The sequence below is a fragment of the Emys orbicularis genome, chromosome 3 (genome assembly GCF_028017835.1).
Source record: "Emys orbicularis isolate rEmyOrb1 chromosome 3, rEmyOrb1.hap1, whole genome shotgun sequence".
Taxonomy (NCBI): Eukaryota; Metazoa; Chordata; order Testudines; family Emydidae; genus Emys; species Emys orbicularis.
In genome coordinates, this window is record NC_088685.1 from 190,561,582 (window position 1) to 190,586,209 (window position 24,628).

The window sequence follows — 24,628 nt, forward strand, 5'->3', positions numbered from 1 at the left end:
AAAAAATCTGTGTTTTAATATTTTATTTAAATAAGTTTAGTTTATATTTTACCATTTATGGTGTCTGCTTATACAACACTTTGTTCCACTGAAAAATAAAACAGCCCAGTCAGTTTCTAACTATTCATTTTCTGGTTCCCATGCAGTAAGGCAATAAATACTGCAACATTTGGATTGCAAACATTGCTGAGGAACTGTTAAACCCAAACAACAATCTTTTTTACATTTAAAAATATTAGAGTTTTATAATTTATTCTCCCCCCCCCCCCAATTAAAACCTACATTTTGGAAACCACCTAGACAGTGACTCTTTAACCAAGTCAACTGGAATAAACTTTACAGAAACATTAATTAAAGTTGAAAGGAAGACAGATGATTAGCTGACCTACCCTCTCCCTTGATCTGTGCGAGATTCTATTATGGTTCCCTCTACTAGGCCTGTGGAGTCTGCCTTCAATTCCAACACCTCTGCTAGAGCAACAGTTGCCTCTGCTAAAGCCATCAGGTTCTCACCCTGTACCAAACAACAGTTAAGAATTAAGGAGGCAGATAATTACAATAGGATCAGAAGATGAATTTTCAGTACCAACATCTGTCCAATACACATGATCCATAGTTCCCAATTCCACAATGCGATCCAATAGACCAGGCCTCTGCACCCGTGCAGAGGGTCACTGAAGTAATACATGATTATGGCCTAAGACTGCAGTGTTAGCAGTCCTGAATGCAAGTAACAAAGATCAGAAATCATGAAGGGGAGAGAGGGGGCCTTGCATATCACGAGCAATAGCAGCCTGGCATCCATGGTTAGTGCTGGAAATAGGAAGGGAGTTTAATCTTTATATTAGTAAAACTATTCTTTTAAAAATATTTTCCACCCTTGACATTTATTTATTTATTTATTGAGGAGTGGAGAGAGGTGGATGTGGGGACATGGAGCAAATTGGGTAGGAGGAGAAACCTGGTGTGGTAGTTAGGGTGTACCCTTTCCCCATTTCAGAACCAATTTTGCCCCTCTCTCTCCGGACTCTGAGCAGCTGCCCCCAGCTTCCTCATAGCTCCCATTAACTCTACTGCTTTGTCAGGGCTGAAGTAAAGGTACAATGGAATGACCTTTTTTTTGTTCCTGACCAACCAGTTAGCAGCACTCAGGGCTGGTCGCATAGCAGTCTAAGCAGAATGTGACTTAGGACTGTGATGCCAGTAGTGAGCTTGTATCAATCTGTTCATACACAGGCAGGCAAAAATGAAACATTAACACGATATTTACAATGTAATTCCCAAATAAAGTTCAGAGAAGCAAGTCAGCAAGTAGGGTATAAAAGGAGAGCAACTGAAAGTGATCAACTAATGGTTTAGGGATAGAAAAGAGACATTGTGGTAATTGTTCATCTCAGTCCTTCCTCTTCTCTCTTCATCATTCTAGAGACCTACAATTTTCTTTTCAGGATAGGAAAGAGAGTGGTGTGACGTTCCCCTGGTGTTATCTGGATCGGTGATCCGCTAGGTCACTCCAATCCTTGACTCTGGGAGCCAGCCTTACTCTGCACTGCTGTGAGAACCCCCACTCCTGGGCTGTTCACGCACAGCCTCTAGCATGTAAGCTGCTCCTCGGATTGTGCAACCGAATAACACTAGCCAATATCTCCGGTCCCAGACACAGCCCTAAGAACCTCTGTCCTGCAGTGTCCAGTTATGCCCGCTGGACGCTGCAAGCTTATATGAGTTTGTCAATTTAACAAAGAAATTGATATGTACCAGGCTTGTTATCCCAAGGGGAGTCTCTGACATGCTTCAAATCGAACGTACTTCTTCAGGTAGAATACACAAACAGATTTATTAACTATAAAGATAGATTTTAAGTGTTTATAAGTCAAAGCACAACAAGTCAGATTTGGTCAAATGAAATAAAAGCAAAATGCATTCTAAGCTGATCTTAACACTTTCAATGCCCTTACAAACTTAGACACTTCTCACCACAGGCTGGCTGGTTGCCCTTCAGCCAGACTCTCCCCTTTGATCAGCGCTTCAGTCGCTTAGGGGTGATGTCTGTAGATGGAGGTGGAAGAGAGAGGAAGAGCATGGCAAACGTCTCTCCCTTTTATCATGTTCTTTCTTCCCTCTTGGCTTTGCCCCCCCCCCCCTTCAGAGTCAGGTGAGCATTACCTCATCGCTGTCCCAAACTGTCCAAAGGAAGGGGAGTCCAACTCGAGAGTCCAACAGATCCTTTTGTTCCTGCCTAGGACAGCATCCTTTGCTCCTGTGAGGCTGGGCTGGGTTTGTCCCATACATGCCCTGATGAGGTACGAACTGCCTCTCTGCTCTTGGAGAGTTTCTACGTGGGCTTATTTTAAGCCATGAAGACATTTTCAGCCTCCTAACTATATACATGAAATTATAACCTATAATATTACTGTAACAACAATGCTCAGTGCAACATGAGCCTTCCGAAGACATCGGACATAACAAACTTTGCATTGGATACCACACAATCATTTTACAAGGATGAACATGGGGGTGTAGGGTGTTCCCATGAGGTACAGAACGTCACAAATGGACATGCCACAAAGAGATTATCAGTAACCACAGGTCAGTGAAAAATAATGTAACAATGAGGCTGCCACAAAAATGAGTAAAGACACCATTTTTATGTACCCACATTGTGGATGACTGAGTGCATAATTTCAGAAGTGCTTGAATTTGCTGGCAATTCATGGGGGGAGGGCGGGGGGAGAATAGGATCAATTCAGAAAGACAGCAATACAGTCATTAGCATGCTGCAGATTTAATTCCTGACAAGATAACACTGGTCACCACAGAATCAAGTACAAGTAGTAAAAAGGACAATTACCTGTTCTGTAACTGGCGTTCTTTGAGATATGTTGCTCCTGTCTATTCCACAGTAGGTGTGCGTGCTCGCCACGTGCACCAGTGCCGGAAGTTTTTCCCTTAGCAGTACCCATAGTGGGGAGCACCGCTGCGACCCCTAGAGTGGCGCCGCTATAGCACACTATAAGGGGAGCTGCGCCGTCGCCCCATCCTCGGTTCCTTCTTGCCAGACAACTCCGACAGAGGGGAAGGGGGGTGGGATGTGGAATAGACAGGAGCAACACATCTCGAAGAACGCCAGAAACTATCCTTTCTTCTTTGAGTGATTGCTCCTGTGTATTCCACAGTAGGTGATTCCAAGCAGTATCTGTTGGAGGTGGGTAGGAGTTCACGATGGTTCGGGACGAAGTACCGCCCTGCCGAACCCTGCATCGTCCCTAGACTGGGAGACAATCGCGTAATGCGAAGTAAACGTGTGAACAGAGGCCCACGTGGCCGCCCTACAGATGTCTTGAATAGGGACATGGGCGGCATAGGCAGCTGATGAGGCCTGAGCCCTCATCGAGTGAGCCTTAACGATAGGTGGCGGAGGAATCCCTGCCAGGTCATAGCACGTGCGTATGCACGAGGTAATCCAGCGGGAAAGCCGCTGGGTCGAGATAGGTTGCCCTCTTGCCCGCTCGGCCGAGGCAACAAAGAGTGGAGAGGATTTCCGGAACGGCTTGGTCCGATCCAGATAAAAAGCCAACACTCTACGCACATCTAACATGTGGAGGCGACGCTCCTCGTTAGAGGAGTGGGGCTTTTAGGGCAGAGCACGGGAAGAAAGATACTCTGCTCCATATGGAAGGCGGAGACCACCTTCGGGAGGAATGCCGGGTATGGGCGAAGCTGGACCTTGTCCCTATGGAAAACCGTATAGGGGGGTTCCGAGGTTAGGGCCCTGAGCTTGGAGACACGTCAGGCAGACGTGATCACCACGAGGAAGGCCACCTTCCACGAGAGGTGTGACCAAGAGCATGTGGCTAGCGGCTCAAAGCGGGGCCCCGTGAGACGTGACAAGACCAGGTTGAGGTCCCATTGTGGCACCGGGGGTCTAGCATACGGGAACGAATGGACTAGGCCCTTCAGGAAACGGGAGGTCATAGGGTGGGAGAAGACCGAGTGCCCCCGCACCGGCGGGTGAAAGGCCGATATGGCTGCGATGTGTACCCTAACTGAGGCTGGTGCCAGATCTTGGGTCCTAAGGGACAAAAGGTAATCCAGGACGAACTGGAGAGGAGCTGCGGAGGGGGAAACTCCCCGCTCACTCGCCCACTTGGCAAACCTGGACCACTTTGCCACATACGTTCGACGCGTGGATGGCTTCCTGCTTTCCAGGAGGACTCGCCTCACCTGCTCTGAGTACCTGCTCTCCTCCTCATTCAGCCACGGAGCAGCCATGCTGTCAGGTGGAGCGCGGCCAGATTGGGATGGAGGAGGCGCCCTCCTTCCTGGGAGAGAAGGTCTGGGCGGAGCGGTAGTGCCCTCGGGGGGGCCACCAGGAGGCGTAAGAGAGGCCCGTACCAATGCTGGCGGGGCCACGCTGGGGCTATGAGAATGACCCTTGCCTTGTCCACTTTCACCTTTTCCAGGACCTTGGGGATGAGGGGAAGCGGGGGGAAGGCATATAGGAGCTGGCCCGACCAGCTCATGAGGAACGCGTCCAAGATTGCGTCCTTCCCCACCCCTCCCCTGGAGCAGAACTGGGGGCAACGCTGGTTCTGTCGGGTTGCAAATAGGTCGATCTGGGGAGTTCCCCACTCTTGGAAGAGCCGATGAGTGACCTCCGAGAGGAGCGACCACTCGTACTGGGGGGAGAAGACCCTGCTGAGGCGGTCTGCTTGCATATTGCGGACGCCTGGAAGGTGAGCCGCCCGTAGGGAGATATCATGGGCTATACAAAACTCCCATAAGCCTAGGGCTTCCCAGCAGAGGGCTAGGGAATGAGTCCCGCCCTGCTTGTTGATATAGTACATGGCGGCGGTGTTGTCCGTGAGTACTCTGACTACCCTGCCGCGGAAGTGCGTGAGAAACGCTGTACACGCCAGGTGTATCGCCCTGAGTTCCTTGACATTTATGTGTAGGAACAAGTCCGGGGTCGACCACATCCCTTGGGTCTGCACGTTTCTTATGTGGGCTCCCTAGTCTAGGTCCGAAGCATCGGACATCAGATCTACTGATGGGCTGGCCTCTCTGAAGGGAACCCCCTGTAGTATATTGCTCGGGAGGGTCCATCACTGAGGGGAAGCCAGCACCGGGGACGGGATTGTGAGGACCTTGTCCAGGCCATCTCGGGCTTGTGAGAATTGGGAGGCTAGCCAGATTTGGAGGGGCCTCATCCGGAGTCTGGCATGGCGGACCACATACGTGCAGGCCACCATGTGATCCAGGAGTCGGAGGCATGTCCTGGCCGTGGTTACCGGGAACCGGGAGACCGAGGCGATGAGAGCCTTCAGGGTCTCGAACCTGACCAGGGGAAGAGAGGCCGTAGCCTTTGAGGAGTCTAGGAGAGCCCCAATGAACTCTATGCGCTGGACCGGTACTAGGGTAGATTTGGTCTCATTCACGACTAGGCCTAGGCTTTTGCAGGTGACCAGGAGTAGCCGTACGTGGAACTCCACCTCTGGACAAGAGTCGCCCTTGAGGAGCCAGTCGTCCAGGTAAGGAAAGATTTGCACCCCGTTTTCTGAAGTAGGCCGCCACCACTGCCATGCACTTCATGAATACCTTGGGGGCTGTGGACAGGCCAAAGGGGAGGACCACAAACTGGTAGTGTCCCGTCCCCACCACGAATCTGAGGAAGCGTCTGTGCCCCTCGAAAATGTGGACCTGGAAGTAAGCCTCCTGGAGGTCCAGGGCAGCATACCAATCCCCCGGGTCTACAGAGGGGATGATGGAAGACAGGGACACCATGAGGAACTTGGAACGGGTTAGAAACCTGTTCAGGTTGCACAGGTCCAGGATGGGTCTGAGACCCCCTTTCGCCTTGGGGATGAGAAAGTAACGGGAGTAAAACCCCTTGCCCTGGAACTGTGTCGGGACACGTTCCACCGCCCCGAGGCTGAGTAGCCAATCCACCTCCTGGCCCAGGAGACGGGCGTGCTCGGGATCCCCCAAACCCCAGGTGGTGGGCGGGTGGCGTGGAGGGGGAGAAGTGAACTGCAACACGTATCCCTTGGAAATGGTACTGAGGACCCATTGGTCCAACATTATGCGGGACCATGCTCTGAGGAAGGCAGACAATCGGTTGCAGAACACAAACTTTATTGGTCGGGGGGTCTCCCTGGCAACAGGCCCGGTGCCCCCGTTGATAGAGCGGGACTGCCTCTGAGACCGGTGTTTCTGGTCTCTGGGCCTTTTGTACGGGGGCTCGTATCTGCTCCTAGCAGGCAGAGCCGCCGGACTGGGTTTGGCCTTGTCCTTCGCCGGGGGGACGTAGAGGCCCAAGGTCTGCAGGGTGGTGCGGGAGTCTTTCATCCCATGCAGCCTGACGTCCGTCTGGTCCGCAAAGAGCGCCTTGCCATCAAACGGAAGGTCCTGCATCAGAGATTGGGCCTCCGTTGACAGACCTGACAACAGGAGCCATGAGGCCCAGCGCATGGAGATTGCGGAAGCCATGGAGCGAGCCGCCATATCAGCCGCATCCAATGCAGCCTGCAGGGCCGCCTTAGCCGCCGCCGCCCCTTCTTCCACCAGCGCCTTGAAGTCCTTCCTATCCTTGTCCGGGAGAAGGGGCTCGAACTTAGGCAAGGACTCCCACAAGTTAAAGTCATATCTGCTGAGTAAGGCTTGGTGGTTGGCTACCCTCAGCTGAAAACTGGCTGATGAATAAATTTTTCTGCCAAAGGAGTCGAGCCTCCTGGTGTCATTATTCTTAGGGGTTGGTGCGGGTTGGCCCTGGCGCTCCCTGTGGTTCACCGATTCCACCACAAGTGAGTTAGGCGCCGGGTGGGAGTAAAGCTACTCGTGACCTTTCGCAGGCACAAAGTATTTTCTCTTGGCCTTCTTGGAAATCGGTGCCAAGGAGGCGGGAGTTTGCCACATGGCACTGGTGATGTTGGCGACACCTTGGTGTAAAGGTAGGGCCACACGGCCCGGTGCCAAGGGGGATAGCACGTTGAAGAGGGAGTCCGACGGTCCTTCCATCTCCTCGGCTTGTAGCTGAAGGCTGGAAGCCTCCTGCTTCAGCAAGTCCTGGTGCACCTTGAAGTCCTCCTGTGGGACCAAGGGCGGCGGTGCCACAATCGCGTCGTCCGGTTCCGGAGACGCAGCACGCGCGGAGTCGCGCACCACAATCGGTGCCGGGGCATCGAGACCCAGGTCGGAGTCCGGACGCGGGTCTGCCAAGCCTTGGCCCATCGATGGCCCGACGAGGCCGATCGGGCTTGGGACGTTCCGGCGACCGAACGGACCCCGGGCTGGTTCGGTACCTGCTGCCACGGCGCCCACTGGCACCATTGCCCCTGCCACGGGGTTACGTAGCCTTGGGCTTGCTGGGTACCGGGAGGTACAATGAGACCCGGCGGGGCCACATGGCCCGAGGACGGGAAGGGGACCGAGGCCGAGGTGGCTGAAGAGCGCTCGGTGCCACGGGAGCGGTGCCTGTGGCGGCGTCTCCCTCGTGATCTGGACCTCGAAGACGAGGAACGGTACCCTCTCGACGAGCTGCTTCGGTAGCCGTGACGACGGTACGAAGCGCGGTGCCTCGACGCCGAGGTACCATGCGGGGAGCCTCTGCTGCGGCGTCTGGTCGAGCGGGAGCTGGAGCGCGAACGCCGCCTGTCGCGTCGAGATCTGCTCCGGTACTCACGTCAGGCCAGGGAGCGTTCCCGGTGCCTCTCCTGGTGCCTGCGCTCACTGGCGGGCGGGGCAGGAGGGGCCCGCGGTTCCTGTCTCGGCGGCGGGACAGAGGGTCTGGGAAGCGTCGACGGCGGCCGGGTGTCGCTTGACGAGCGGCCGCTGTGCGTCGAGCTGTCTTCGGAGCAAGAGCCACTGCTCACCGAAGAAGCCGGACGGTCCCCTAAGGGGGGCTTACCCCGAGACCTGGGGGTCGTACTCAGCTGCAAGCTCAGCATGGGCAAAGACATAATGTTCTTTGCTGCCTGCACTGCCTCCGGCGTCGACGGCATCCGTACTGGGGATGTCTGGGTCGACTGCACCGGGCTGCTCCACTCCACTCGAGTTGGAGGTCTTAAGCCCGGGGGGAACCGAGGGCTACCCAGCGCGGGACCAGCCTCCCCCTTATCCTTGTCGCGGCATCGTTGCGAGGCCGAGCTCTTCCCCTGCTTTTTGGCTGGACAGCGGTGCCTGCTGGTTGAAGGGGCCTCGCTGCGTACCGACGACGCGGCGGCCGGCATCCGAGTCCGATCTGCGCACCGGGGTCGGAGCCAACGCCAACTCCATCAGGAGAGCTCTGAGTCTGAAGTCCCTCTCCTTTTTAGTCCTTGGTTTGAACGACCTACAGATTTTGCAACGGTCGCTAACATGAGTCTCACCCAGGCAGCGAAGACACTTAGCATGGGGGTCGCTCCTGGGCATAGAGCGGCGACAGGAGTCGCACGACTTGAAGCCTGGAGCGTGGGGCATGCCCCGGGTCCAAGCCAATGCTGAGAAAACGATCCGACGAATGGTACCGCTAGAGAAGAGAAGGCTGCAGCGAAGCTGGAGCACAAGTTCTGACTACCTTCACTGGCGGAAAGAAGGAACTGAGGGTGGGGGGAGAGCGCAGCTCCCCTTATAGTGCGCTATAGCGGCACCACTCTAGGGGTCGCAGCGGTGCTCCCCATTACGGGTACTGTTAAGGGAAAAACTGCCGGCACCGGTGCACATGGCAAGCACGCACACCTACTGTGGAATACACAGGAGCAATCACTCGAAGAAGAACTAGGATTTCAGATTATAGTAATTAACTACCAGTTGTCTAGAGGAAAAAGATTTATGAGACTTGCTCTCTCCTGCCAACTGTTCCCCAATGTCCAATTGTATTATGAAGGTTTATACTTGGTTTTGAAATATTCCTTTCTGCCTAACTTCAGCACTAACTCTTCTGGATGCCTTTTACTTAAAGTGCTAATATGAGTAAGTGACAGAAGTCTGGAACAAATACCCACTAACAAAAATCAGAGGCAACTGGAAGTCTGTAATTCTACTGCTAGTCTCTTGCTCACTAAAGGCCTGAACCTGCAAGAAACTGAGAGCTCTTGGTTCCAACTGACTCCATTGGGAGCTCAGGGCACTCAGCATATTCAAGGAGTAGGCCCCAACTCAAAACTTTCATTTTCCAAGTGCCAAATCAAAGCATGGTCTGTATTCCACCTGGCAGAATTCCCCGAACATGACCATTCATCCACCAAAATTTTACCTTAAGTGCAGACATATGTACAGCCTGAACATCACCCCCATACTCTTCGCAAACCACATCATGAGCCAGCAATTCTTTCTTCACTCTTTCAGGATCAGCTTCAGGTTTGTCACATTTGTTTATGGCAAGGATGATAGGAACTGAGAAAGAAATAAGTATATATCTCTCTTACACCAGTATCACAACATTTACCTAAGCTCTAAATTAAGGTAATGTGCCTTTTCTTCAGTTATTACTGTTTGCTATATGAAACACAAGTGACTCCTGTTTACACATTCAACAAACACATTTGTTTGCACTAGGCTTAAAACTATGCTCATAAACTGTCCAAACATTGAACATGACATTAATAAAATGATATCACTGCTGTTTTGGGTTGCAAAATTATGGGAAAACACAAGAAGTATTTTTTATTGTTTTTATTAAAACTGGTGCTGGTAACAATGCAATAAAGCCACGAAAACTAGCTCCAGAGTGACTTTTTATAAATAATGGATAGTAGTGCTAAAGTATCTTACCCAATAGAATGTTACTAATGTGTGTTATGCAGGAGGTCAGAGTAGATTATTACAATTAGGGTCCTATCAAATTCACACCAACGAAAAATGCGTCACAGACCGTGAAATCTGGTCTTTTGTGTGCTTTTACCCTACACTATACAGATTTCACAGGGGAGACTAATGTTTCTCAATTTGGGGGTCCTGACTCAACAGAGTTGCGGGGGGGGTCACCTGGTTATTTTAGGGAGGGGGCAGGTCGCAGTATTGCCACCCTTACTTCTGTGCTGCTGCCTTCAGAGCTGGGCGGCCAGAGAGAGGCGGGTGCTGACTGAGGGCCCAGCTTTGCAGGCAGCAGCCTAGAAATAAGGGTGGCAATACCATACCATGCTGTCACTACTTCTGCACTGCTGCTGGTGGTGGCTTTGCCTTCAGAGCTGGGCAGCTGGAAACTACAACTCCCTTTTGGGTGAGGACCCCCAATTTGAGAAACGCTGGTCTCCTCCATGAAATCTGCATATTATAGGGTAAAAGCACACAAAAGACCAGATTTCGGGGGGGGCGGGGGAGACCAGATTTCATAGTCCGTGACATGTTTTTCATGGCCTTGAATTTGGTAGGGCCCTACTTATAATCTATGAACCTATAATACTCAGTACTATCTATCCTAGCTATTTCTAAGATGCCTGTTACCAATATCTATATGCATCAGTCAATAAAGAGAATCAACACTACTGTTAATTTGTATTCACTAGCAAAATTAAAGAAGTAAGGAATAAATTCTGTTTACAAAAGCTAGAGGTGTAGTTATGTAGGTGTAACTATGGTAGAATTCTCCAAGTGCAAAGTTAGCTTCTCTCTGTCCACCACAAATAAAGTTTTTAGATGTCCCATTCTGGGCTTTAAAACATATGTTTTAGGATGTGAACTGGAAATCCGGAAGGATTCTCACGCCTGGTGGGTGCAGAAGCAGCAGGAAGGGAAACTCTTCATGCCCCCCTCTGCAGTGATCCATATAGCCAAGCTAAATGCAGCATTAATGGTGTCAAAGGGGTTGCCACCTAGCCCTCCCACACCCTCAGTCAAATAAATTTATTATAACAGAGACCCTTCGGGAGCTGGGGGTCCACCCTCTGAGAACTGTAGAGGAAAAAAGCACCTTTTTCTCTTCTCTGTGCATCATCATATTGTTCTCAATTTCATCAAAAGTCAGAACAGTTTTGTGGTGGTGCATTTGCCAAAACTACTCTAGAACTTTTCATCTCCTCTCCACTCAAAGTGATTCTGCAAACTCCTGCCTAACACATACACTGTGAAAAATCTGGAATTTAAGCCCGGGTCAATTTGATGTAAAAGAGTTAATCACAATGCAACCTCGCTAAGGCTGCTAAAATCATGTGAGTGGCTCAAGATGGTAAATGTCTTTTCATAGCATTGCTTTGATCCACTTTTCTTTTGGTGGTAGAAGAAGAGCTAAAACTTTACAAGATGCTCAAGAAGAAAGCCCTGAGATAGCAAAAGAACCAGCAGCATATTTCAAAAATGTCTCTTTAGCAAGGAACCCATATTTTAATATCAAAGACTTTACTGTCATTCACTGGCAGAGATCTAACCCACAAAACAACTTAGATCTATTTTTAAAATACTCTGCAAAATCATCATTGAAATTTACCTTCCTATGCATAAACGTTGACTAGTTCCACCTTAACTATGGTGATAATGATAAAGAAAAAAAAAAATCTTCCTCACATGTCAAGAAAAATCAGTTGCCTTGAGTTATAGAAAGCTGTTTAAAGAATTACCCGCTAATATATTTATAATTAATGTGTTACTATCTAGGCTACAATAAAATTTTTAAGATTAAGCCTATAGAAATCAAGACAAAAAATACTGAAGATACTGAAAAATTCCAGTGCTGGCCATGTTACTGTTCTATGTGAGAAAACTAAGGATTATAAGACCCTGAAAAGTTGAAAGTGATTTGGAAACAAACTTAGACCATTGAATATCAAGCTGCCAAAGACTTCTGAAATTGCAAAGACATTTTCAAAATGGAATTATGAAACTGCTAGACCTCAATTATTCTGATTTCTCTGTAAAATGAGTAGAGGGAACTAGCCTTATGATTCTAGAAAGATATGCTATTAAAATCCCTCCACTCTGTAGACTGGGGTTAAAAGCAATCAGTGGGATCAGGCGTAGGTAGTACATTCCTCTAAGACTACACATGATCTGGAAAGCAGTGAACAGGTACAATTCCCAGTAGGGTCCTTTAGGAGTTGGTTCTTGGCCATATGCTACTTAATATTTCTATCAATAACCTGGAAGAAAACATGAAATCATCACTGATAAAGTTTACAAATGACACAAAAGTTGGGGAAGTGGTAAACAACGAAGAGGACAGACCACTGATTCAGAAAGATCTGGATCGGTTGGTAAACTGGGCTCAACCAAAGAATATGCATTTTAAATACAGTCAGATGTAAATGTGTATATCTTAGGCCACACTTACAGGATCGGGAACTCTATTTTGGGAAGCAGTGATTTTGAAAACGATTTGGGGGTTGTGGTTGATAATCAGCGGAACAAGAGCTCCCAATGAGATGCTGTGGCCAAGAAAACTAATGTGATCCTGGGATGCATAAACAGGGCAATCACAAGTAGGAGTAGAGAGGTTTATTTTATCTCAGTATTTGGCACTGGTACAACTGCTGCTGTAATACTGTGTCCAGTTCTGGTGCCTACAATTCAAGAAGGATGTTGATAAATTGGAGAGAGTTCAGAGAAGAGCCATGGGAATGATTAAAAGATTAGAAAACATGCCTTATAGTGATAGATTGAGCTCTTTGAGTCTATTTAGCTTAACAAGGAGAAAGTTAAGGGTGACTTGATTACAGTATGTAAGAATCTAGATAGCGAACAAGTATTTAATAATGGGCTCTTCAGGTCTACCAGAGAAAGGTATAACTTTATCCAATGGCCGGAAGTTGAGAGTAACCAACCACTGGAACAACTTACCAAGCGTCGTGGTGGATTCTCCATCACTGACAATTTTAAAATCAAGATTGGATGTTTTTCTACAAGATGTTTTCTATTACATTATTTTGGGGAAGTTTTATGGGCTGTGCTATACAGGTCAGATTATATGATCACAATGGTCCCTTCGGGCCTCAGAATCTATTAGACACATTTATATTGCTACAAAATGGACTCAGTTATTCCATAGGATTCTTTAAGGAGAAAAACATCCCCAACCTGAATGGACTTGGATTTGGTACGAGGATTATCTTTTGTGGGAGAGGACAGGCTGCTATTTGTTTTGTACCAGTGTTTATTCTTTGAATTGTTACTAGAGCATGTCTTGGTATATAGTGCTGGGTATTAACACACCACAAATTTTAAAAAATGAAATGTTAAAAGGTCAAATATACAGTACCTTTGGCATTTTTAGCATGTTGAATGGATTCTATAGTTTGTTTCATTACTCCATCTTCTGCTGCTACAACCAATATGACAATATCAGTGACCTGTGTACCCCTTGCCCTCATTGCTGAAAAGGCAGCATGTCCTGGAGTATCAAGAAAAGTTATCTTTTCCCCAGAAGGCAAATGTACTGTGAAAACATAATTTAAAACACAATATACTTTAAGCATAATCTTTCCCATAGTTTTCTTTGAACTAATACACCTTCCTCCATGAATAATTTGTATATCATCTATGAAAGTTAACACACTGTTTCTGTCATAGCAGATATCAAAAACGTGAAAAAAGCAGTGCTACTAATGAGCATACCACTGGAGACAAACTCAGTGGTTAAAGGATAATGACGAGTTTAATTTATAAAGACTGGGACTTCCAAGGGGGTCTAAGGCAGATCTGCAATCAGAACTGGATGCCTATCAAAAGGGAGTTGGTGCCTGACTGCCTGAGTCCCCTTTGAAAATCTGCCATAGTGCCTTTTATCCAGAAACATCCTAACGTATGTATATCACCTCACCCACAACTGAAATGCAGAACGAGTCTTGAGGTGAAGCACAGCAAGTCTTCAGTTTTAAAAAGCAACACTATCCAACAGTTTAATATATACATAAAACTATATGTAACACTTTTAATCTATGTATTTCTAAGAGTTTTATAAAAGAAGGGTTATTTTACAGGCAGGGAAACTGAAGCACAAATATGAAATGACTTGCCCACAGCAAGGTCAGTGGCAGAGCTGTGAACAAAACAAAAGGATGCTGAATCCAAATCCAACGTACTCTCCACTAGACCATGCTACCTCTCTCTAGGACAGGAGGGAAGAACAACATATGCAATTGTAACTACAAGAGGAATGGCAGATAGGCACACTACAATTATGAAAATTGGAATTGGGCCAGGATGCAGGGTTTTTTTTTTAATCCTTACACTTGCAAAAAGTGCCATGGGATCTTTAATGTCCCCAAGTGATCAAGTCCTTATAGTATTTGTCAGGGTTCCCTCCCCACTCTCAACTCTGGGGTACAGATGTGGGGACCTGCATGAAAGAACCCCTAAGCTTATATTCCACCAGCTTAGGTTAAAAACTTCCCCAAGGCACAAATTCCTTGCCCTGGGATGGTATCGCTGCCACCACCAAGTGAGTTAGACAAAGATTCAGGAAAAGGATCACTTGGAGTTCCTGTTTCCCCAAAATATTCCCCCAACCCCCTTCACCCCCTTTCCTGGGGAGGCTTGAGAATAATATGCCAACCAAATAGGTAACCACGGTGAGCACAGACCAGACCCTATTATAAAGAAAAAAAGTAAAAGAAGCACCTCTGTAAAATCAGGATGGAAGTTAATTTTACAGAGTAATCAGATTCAAAACACAGAGGATTCCCCTCTAGGCAAAACTTTAAAGTTACAGAAAAAACAGGAATAAACCTCCCTCTTAGCCTAGGGAAAATTCACAAGCTAAAACAAAAGATAATCTAACATTTCCTTCCTATTACTTACAATTTGTAAACTTAGATGCTTAGTTCAGGTATGGCTTTAGGAGATGTATTTTCCCTGCCCTGGTTCCTCGCTGACCCGGAGAGAACACACAAAGAGAACAAACAAAAACCTTCCCCCACAGATTTGAAAGTATCTTCTCCCCTTATTGGTCCTTTTGGTCAGGTGCCAACCAAGTTATTTGAGCTTCTTAACCCTTTACAGGTAAAAGAGGGATTTTATGCTCCCCTTAGCTGTATGTTTATGACAGTATTATTTCAACATTGCAAATGGTATGCATAATGCTTTTAAGTTCCATCCAAGCAATATGTTCATGTTTTTTTCTGCTATATAGCAAAAAACCTTGCATATAATTGTATTCTGTTCAAGTAAACTGTAAGCAAAGCTGACTACTATATATAGTGTATAACAAACTGTTATATATATATATATATATATATATGGGTAAATCATACCAAGAAAGGCACCAATATGCTGGGTGATGCCTCCTGCTTCCATTGCTGCCACTTGAGTTTTTCGCAGACTGTCAAGTAAAGTTGTTTTCCCATGATCAACATGGCCCAATATAGTAACAACTGGAGGCCTTGGGGTTAATAAAGCTGGATCAGCAGGAGGCCTACAATTAATAGCAAAACATTAGTTTTGTCAAACACGCTGTGTAATATCTATGGGCAATAACGATCTCTATGTATAATTAGTAGCCATGTATTATAGCTCAGTGTTTAATAGAACAGTCGAGTTCTCCCCCTAGCCTTCACAAAGAACAAAATGTAATAAAAAAAAAAAATCACTAATTAAAGTATTTTTCCCTCTTTATAGCAAACAATCTTATTTATGTCAGTATCAATTAATACAGCAACCCCAATTAGATGAAGCAAGAAACAACATTTTTTAGAAAGTTTCACAAAAATCAACATCAACTAAAACAGAAGACGTCTTAACATTGATGTAGCAATTACATGGGCAAAGGAATCAAACCAGAAGTTAAAATTTATTTTTAAATATTATCAGCTGTATATCCCAAATGTGCTATTTTAATAGTAGTAGGAAACAATCAAAAGAACCACCACAATTTTACCTTCTCACAGCATCTTTATTTTCTCTGACTTTTTCTTGTTTTAATTTTGCCCATTTGCATTTCATCCCTGATTTAACAACAGCTTCCTTAATCCAGACTTCTTCCAAAACTGAATCTGGTTCTAGTGAGTCTAGGTCAACACCTGTGAGTAGTAGGGCTTCATACACATGATCTGATTAAAGAAATAGTAAAAACATTTAACAACACTTGATCCTCCAGAAGGTACCTACGATAGAGATACCCATTAATACAATATGTGCTTTCATCCAATATTCCAGCTCCACTCAAGGAAGTGCAGGGCAGTGAAGGAAAAGTAGCAGTTTTCCTTCCTTTTCTCGGTATGTTGGATGTAAATTAATAGTGCAAATAAATGATTTATACACACAGTACTTAATTATCAGAGGGGTAGCCGTATTAGTCTGGATCTGTAAAAAGCATGTCTGACGAAGTGGGTATTCACCCACGAAAGCTTATGCTCCAATACGTCTGTTAGTCTATAAGGTGCCACAGGACTCTTTGTTGCTTTTTACAGTAGTTAATGTACATCTTCCCAAAATACTCCATCTTGAAAGTATTTTTACTTGTCCCAGATTAATATAAAACATTCCTATAATATTGTATATTTATATGGACCAATCATCTTCAATAAGCTGTTCTGAAACAAAACCATCTAATTAAATGATGTAATGATTTTATTAATATGCATAACTTTCAAGTTTTTGATATATTTTCATCCTATGCACAGAGTAAATGACTAGTAATAGAACTGAAGTTTCAAGTACATCTGGTGATGCAAAAAAAAGTATTTACTCGTGGTCCATGAGAATAGGCTGGTGACATGGCACTGGTTCCTCTTATTTCCAGGTGTTAAACTGCATTAGGGATTGCTGAAAACACTTTCCTTTATCACTTTCCCATTTAGTTCTATAGCAGCAGTTGCCAGAGGTATATTATGCAATAGTGAAAGCAGGGGGAGGGCGTACAATTGCAAATAGGAACCGGACAAAGTTAACAGCCAAATTCTGCCCTCTAACACACACACAACCAAGGTTAAGACTCCCCTCCCCCACCAGGTTTCTGAGAAAGTGAGCAAATGGGTTTATTTTGTAGACTTACCTCCTCTATTATCCCAGCCTATCCCATTAAAATTCATACTGAGTGTGCTAGAGCATCAACAAATAAAAGAACACTTTCTCCTATCACCTGTGGGACATTTTTTTTAAATGTCTAGGTTGGTCCAATTGTTTTATTTACTTATTTCAGTCCAAACGTTTACCAGATCAAAGGAACTCAACTCATCGGAATTAGATGGTAGAGAAGTGCCACAGAAGATGACAAAATCTCAGGCAAATCTGTTCATTCCCCCTCTTTTGTAGTACTGGAAATGCAGGAAACAATGCAACAATTAAGAATTGCTAATGAGTGACATGAGCACTACTGGAAAATTTAATGAGTCAGCAGACATCTCAGACATACACAAAGGGTACGTCTTCACTACCTGCCGGATCGGTGGGTAGTAATCGATCTATCGGGGATCGATTTATCACATCTCATCTAGACGCGATAAATCGATCCCCGAATGCGCTCCCCGTCAACTCCGGAACTCTACCAGAGCGAGAGGCGGAAGCGGAGTCAACGGGGGAGCCGCTGCCGTCGATCCCGCACTGTGAGGACGCGAGTAAATCGATCTAAGATACGTCGACCTCAGCTACGCTATTCTCGTAGCTGAAGTTGCGTATCTTAGATCGACATCCCCCCCCCCCCAAGTGTAGACCTACCCAAAGAGCCATGGCAGATTTTCTTTATTCTCAGCACAGTGCTGAGAAAGGCTGTTAAGATGGGCATGTACGTGAGTACAGAATTAGGTATAAAAAACTGAAAATTAGTATAATTCTGATAAACAATTGATTTCAGGCATCAATGGTATAATATATTTGCTGAAAGTGTAAAAATATAGCATTATGCCCCTAAAACTTTATTAGTGTATATTAGTAAGTAAAGCTTTGTCTGCACTGGGAAATAGCCCAGTTTCAGCCATCACTGCAGCTGCACCACTGCAAACCTCTAATGTAAATAAGGGAAATTACAATTTGCATGGACGGAGGTTACTCCTGTTTCAAACAGATGTAAGCTCTACTGGTGTAAATCCCAGCTTTCTCTGCCTACATTTGGGTTTTGCACTAGTACAGCTATAGCAATTGTTGAAATTGTCTGCATTGGAAATTAGCCTCAAGGCCCACGTTGTTCTAGCTGACAAAATATGTTAAAAGAGTGGAATTATAATTGCTTGTTTGCTAGTGGAAAGTCAAGTATTAAATACGCTGCTCAAAACGTGCACTAATATGGCAACACCACCATGATTTGTTTGGTCTTTTACCACCAGTTTTCAGCTTGAGGACCTCAGCGCACCAAGCCTTTCCTGACTGATGTCTGCTGGAAAGCTGTGCTAAAGATGTAGCGTTAGAGTGGTGCTATTCTTCTGCACTGAAACATTTGATAAAAACAGTTGCATAATCCTAGTCAATTTCATTCACAATTTATCTAATACAGTATGTAAAGCATTTCACCATAGGAAGATGGTGCTATTCTAATTCTCTACCTGTTGGCTGGAAAAGTGAAGAACATAGAGGGGGAAAAAATCAGAAACAGAAGATGTAGGCTCACAGAGACATACATACAAAGAAAAGGTCACTCAAATAAGGCAAAAATATTTCTTATCTAACGGTGGTGTTCATAAATGTTCATAATCAGGATTATATGACTACTAACGTTTTCTTTTCATTTTGTTAGAACTCTGATATAAGAAGTTTGTCTGGCAGTGGACAGGGGATTTATTGTGGATCCTGATGAGAAAAGGTGTGGTAATCAAATTATAATTGATTTGCATGACATTTCCTATAGCATTCTTCAAAACTCCATTATTGTCTTAAATATAACACTGCTGGATCTTTTTTCAAAAGAATAAATTGGCTCACCTATGTCTTTATCCATAGCTCTTGCAAGATCTTGAACTGTCATCCTCTGCTGTATCTTTACCTCCTGCCTTTCTATTTTAGGTTTTATTAGCGGTAATTTCTGTTTCCCTGGTCTTTTCCCCTACAAAGGAGTAAGACGTGTGTAAGGCTATATGGGTGGCATAAATTAAGGAATGACTAATAAACAATATTTAAAGGGCCAATGAAAACAAAAATTGTAAGTTGTAAACAAATACCTTTGCCTACAATACAAACAAATTACTGAAAACTGTTAAAATAGTGAATATTTTAAAAATCACTTAGCGGCATTTTTACTGTTTTTTGCATATCTCTCATTTTGAACAATGAAAATCATTTCCACTTGTTTATAGTCAGTTTTTCTTTCAGATTTTTGGTGCTGCAACATTTGGATTTAAAAAACTTCAAATGAATGTTTGGGAGAGAGCGCCAATACATCTACAAATATATTAATATGTCTTGTAAATCTAAAGTAAATTCTCTATACAGTGGAGTAACAATCTTATACACAGTAAATTCATTACTAACAGAGTTTCTATTTATATAATGAAAATGCTCAAAAATTGATTTTTTTGCACTTTGTACTTTCAGATGGGATAAAGTAGTTGTTGGAACTTGTTCATTACCTCCTTTGTAGCTAAAAGCCTATATTGTGAGAGTGCAACACCGGTGAATGTGTCTGTTTGCCAGAGCTGTGGGTGCAGCTGAACTGGCAGCATAGGGTATGTGGATGACCGCAGAGGCTTCCACTGTGTTCTGTGACTTTTCCTGTAAGAAAGACTATGCAGCTGTCTGCAAGCACAATGTAACTGGACCAGGTTTTCCAATTTCAGCATCATCCCTCGGTTCATTTTTTCACTGTGAATAGAAAAGATACAATGAAATCAGGGTGGATTTGATTTAAATCAAATTGATTTAAAAAATCCGATTTAAATGAAAATAAGCCTGCTTTTTGACAATTCATAAAACTTGTCTTAGGTCATTCCAAATTGAATCAATTATCATCCAATTACACTTCTAGATAACTATACAATGAATTTACTAGTTTGAAAAATGTCAGTTAGTTATATAGACTGAAGATAAAAAAAAAAAAAATCTACAGCAAGTCCCCAAATAACAGGGTGGGTAAAAATCAATGATTTAACAAAACAAAACAAAAATGGATTTTTTTTATTTAAATCGGATTTTTTGGATAAAATACATTTGAGGAAAAAACGTATCTGAAGATAGTTTTAATAAAGATACATTATAGCTCAAAAATATCTCATCATGGAATAGGGCTTATAAATTCTAATTCTATAGTATGAGACAATATATTCATGTAATGTTTAAGAAAAGTTTTGTAAATTAGTTCCAATAGTTCATGGATTAGGGACCCAATTTTATGGGGTTCCAGGGGCTTCTGTATAGATTATTTAGGTTAATCTTTCTATCTACCCAATGGGACTCAGTGCTCAGTCTAGATGATACCATCAGAGATGCTTAGTTTTGCAGTTCTCAAACTTTGGATTTGTGTCTCCAGAGATAACATGCTTGTTAACAGCAAAAATGTTTTTAAATAAATAAATAATATAGAGAGGTGAGAAATAACAGATCTCAACCCTATCGTCCCTCTGCAAATTTGTTTACACAGAGTCAATCCCTTACCTCTCTCTAAAAATGCAAAGTTTCAAAAAGTTCAATGAATAGAAGATTGTTGGGGGCGGAATAGATCTGGACAAGGAGAAGGAGTCTGGAGATAAATGTGAGAAGGGAGGAACAGACAGTAGAAACAAAAGTGAAACTGTTTGAGCAGCATATTCCAGAAGTTGGTGTTGGTCCTGCTTTGAGCAGGGGATTGGACTATATGACCTCCTGAGGTCTCTTCCAACCCTAATATTCTATGATTCTAGGTCTTGAGGTCTTTCTGAGTGTAGCCTTCATTGATTTGAGATCTACCATACCATTCTCTCACTAGAAGGGAAAACCTATAATGGCAGTAGGCCGTAAAAGAGACCCAGTTTGGGAATATTTTAATGAAGTTCCTCTACCTGTGGGTAAAACAGGCATGCGTGCAAAATGCAAACATTGCAATAAAGAAATGCAAGCCCTGGTTGCCTGAATGAAACCACATCATGAGAAGTGTTCCTTCTCAGGAGGAAGCTGCGTTGAAGATGATGAAAGGAACATGTCTGAACATGCAGGATCTTCAGGTTGGTCATTAAGAACGAAGTATGAAATAAAAAAGTTTACCAATCGTTGGTAAACTTTTTTATTTCATACTTCGTTCTTAAGGACTGCCTGTCTTCCTTCTGGACTATTCTTGAATTCTCAGGTTTGAGCAAAAAATATAGTTGTTAGTACCAGAGAGTAACTATCATTTTAGATGCAGTTGTGATAAAAAATAAATAGCTGAAAAAGGCAGATCGTCCTTTTACAATCTCACTTTAAAATATACTGAGTGTCAGTGAATGCAATGAGTAATACTAAATTATCAGTATGGTAATAATAATTAAATAACTGCATTGACTTATTTTGTTTAGGAGAATCCATCCTCAACATACACGATTCTGAAGACTATCCACCTTCAAGATCACCATCATTTTCTATAGTTTCAGTTATCTGCCAATGATAGTGTTTCAGTCACATCACGTATGTCACATAGCCACAGAACATCACCTGTAGCAAAAAGAAAAAAAAGAAAAATCATCATCCAGAAACAACCATAGATAAGTTTGTGATAAGAACCAGCAGATTACAAAAAGAGGTAATTGATGAAAAAATTGCCCGGTTTGTTTATGCAACAAACTCTCCTTGCCGTATGATTGAGAACCCACACTTCATTAACATGGTTCAGTCATTAAAACCAGGATACAGTCCACCTAACAGAGCAGATGTCGCAGGCAAATTGCTGGATAAAGTGTATGAAAGAGAAATTGAGCAGTGTGCAAAAAATCCAGAGGGTAAAATTGTTAACCTGAGCTTTGATGGGTGGAGCAATGTCCACAGTGATCCTGTTATATGTGCTTATATGACAACAGAAGGGAATGTCTTCCTTACAGAAACAATGGATACATCAGGAAATGCACACACAGCAGAATACTTACAAGAAGTAGCAGTAAAATCTATAACAAACTGTGAAAACTGAAGAAAAAATTCAAATGTCTAGTACGCAGCTTGGTCACAGACAATGCTGCAAATGTATCCAAGATGAGAAGAAATTATTTAGAAGAGAGTCCCAAGCTAATAACATACGGTTGCAGTGCTCATTTGATGCACCTCCTAGCCAAAGACTTCAGTGTTCCAGAAATTGCAAAATACTTCCATAATAACCACTTTGCAGCAGCTGCTCTGAAAAAAGTGGGAGGAACCAAGCTAACTCTCCCAGAAGACGTGTGATGGAACTCAGTAGTGGACTGTTTTGAGCACTATATCAAGAACTGGCCTAATCTGATGACAGTTTGTGAACAAAATCGTGAAAAAATAGATGGCACTGTCACAGCCAAAGTTCTCAACATTGGGCTTAAGAGACGTGTTGAACACATGCTGTGTACCCTGAAGCCTATTTCTGTAGCCTTGAACAAAATGCAGGGAAATAGCCGTTTTATTGCTGACGCTGTTGAAATTTGGAAGGATCTGAGTGAGATCTTAAAAAGAGAAACATCCAATGACAGAGTTAAATTACAAGCATTAAAAAAACGAATGGGACAAGCATTATCTCCAGCTCATTTTCTTGCAAATATTCTCAATACTCGGTACCAGGGTCAGACCTTAACTGCTGAAGAAGAGGAGTTGGCTATGACATGGACATCCAGCAATCATCCCTCCATAATGCCAACTATAATAAACCTCAAAGCTAAGGGTGAACCGTTCAAGAAATATATGTTTGCTGATGTTTTAAAGAAAGTCACACCAGTGAATTGGTGGAAGTCACTTAAGCACTTGGATTCAGAGACTGTTGAAGTGATAATCTCACTTTTAACAGCAGTAGCTTCTTCTGCCAGTGTAGATAGAATATTTTCTTCCTTTGGACTAATTCATTCCAAATTGAGAAATGTTTGGGACCTGAAAAAGCAGGAAAGCTTGTTTTTCTTTTCCAGATTATGAACAAACAGGAACATGAAAGTGAGGACGAATGAGTTAGCTGCAGAAGCCAATATTTTAAGTATCAGAGGGGTAGCCATGTTAGTCTGGATCTGTAAAAAGCAACAAAGAGTCCTGTGGCACCTTAAAGACGAACAGATGTATTGGAGCATAAGCTTTCGTGGGTGAATACCCACTTCGTCAGACGCATGTAATGGAAATTTCCAGAGGCAGGTATAAATATGCAGGCAAGAATCAGTCTGGAGATAACGAGGTTAGTTCAATCAGGGAGGATGAGGCCCTCTTCTAGCAGTTGAGGTGTGAACACCAAGGGAGGAGAAACTGCTTTTGTAGTTGGCTAGCCATTCACAGTCTTTGTTTAATCCTGATCTGATGGTGTCAAATTTGCAAATGAACTGAAGCTCAGCAGTTTCTCTTTGAAGTCTGGTCCTGAAGTTTTTTTGCTGTAAGATGGCTACTTTTACATCTGCTATTGTGTGGCCAGGGAGGTTGAAGTGTTCTCCTACAGGTTTTTGTATATTGCCATTCCTAATATCTGACTTGTGTCCATTTATCCTTTTACGTAGGGACTGTCCAGTTTTACATCGGCCAAACTCCTCACTTGGTGTTCACACCTCAATTGCTAGAAGAGGGCCTCATCCTCCCTGATTGAACTAACCTCGTTATCTCCAGACTGATTCTTGCCTGCATATTTATACCTGCCTCTGGAAATTTCCATTACATGCGTCTGATGAAGTGGGTATTCACCCACGAAAGCTTATGCTCCAATACATCTGTTAGTCTTTAAAGTGCCACAGGACCCAATATTTTAAGTTTCTCGTGTTGACCTGGCTGACATAGTCAATTTAATTTTTGTTTTTTAAAAAAAATATTTCATTTAACTATTTTAGTTAAAAACAATTTTAACAAAAACAAACCTGATTTTAGAATACTGCGTACAGATGTGGTCTCCTCATCTCAAAAAAGATATACTGGCATTAGAAAAGGTTCAGAGAAGGGCAACTAAAATGATTAGGGGTTTGGAATGGGTCCCATACGAGGAGAGATTAAAGAGGCTAGGACTTTTCAGCTTCGAAAAGAGGAGACTAAGGGGGGATATGATAGAGGTATATAAAATCATGAATGATGTGGAGAAAGTGAATAAGGAAAAGTTATTTACTTGTTCCCATAAGAACGAGGGGCCACCAAATGAAATTAATAGGCAGCAGGTTTGAAACAAATAAAAGGAAGTTCTTTTTCACATAGTGCACAGTCAACCTGTGGAATTCCTTGCCTGAGGAGGTTGTGAAGGCTAGGACTATAACAGGGTTTAAAAGAGAACTGGATAAATTCATGGAGGTTAAGTCCATTAATGGCTATTAGCGAGGATGGGTAAGGAATGGTGTCCCTAGCCTCTGTTTGTCAGACGGTGGTGATGGATGGCTGGAGAAAATTCACTTGATCATTACCTGTTAGGTTCACTCCCTCTGGGGCACCTGGCATTGGCCACTGTTGGTAGACAGGATACTGGGCTGCATGGACCTTTGGTCTAACCCAGTACGGCCATTCTTGTGTTCTTATGTTCTAGAAAACTTGAATGTCTAACTAAATTCAAAAAATAATATGCTTGTTTTGTTAAAATATTATGTTTGCTGTTGAAGAAAAAAAATCCAGAATACATAATGTTGCTGTTTTAGTTAAATAAAACAATTTAAATGTCTGTCTGGTGATGTTCTCCTCCTAATGCAGCATGGCAAGAAAATCCTCCAAATATTAATGATTAACCTGTTGA

The 24,628-nt window shown here is 43.8% G+C and overlaps 1 protein-coding gene across 1 annotated transcript in view; it reads right to left on the bottom strand.

Moving 5' to 3' along the window:
• Positions 1–24,628, bottom strand: part of MTIF2 (mitochondrial translational initiation factor 2) — a 40,156-nt gene that overhangs the window by 13,188 nt on the left and 2,340 nt on the right. Inside the window, exons 2-9 of the mRNA XM_065401319.1 lie at positions 21,318–21,432; positions 19,401–19,632; positions 18,757–18,877; positions 15,782–15,953; positions 15,159–15,319; positions 13,166–13,342; positions 9,233–9,372; positions 390–514 (exon numbers count right to left, since the gene is read on the bottom strand). Of these exons, the coding sequence (XP_065257391.1) occupies positions 390–514; positions 9,233–9,372; positions 13,166–13,342; positions 15,159–15,319; positions 15,782–15,953; positions 18,757–18,877; positions 19,401–19,625 (1,121 nt within the window). The 5' untranslated portion in view covers positions 19,626–19,632; positions 21,318–21,432. The remainder of the gene's footprint in view (positions 1–389; positions 515–9,232; positions 9,373–13,165; positions 13,343–15,158; positions 15,320–15,781; positions 15,954–18,756; positions 18,878–19,400; positions 19,633–21,317; positions 21,433–24,628) is intronic.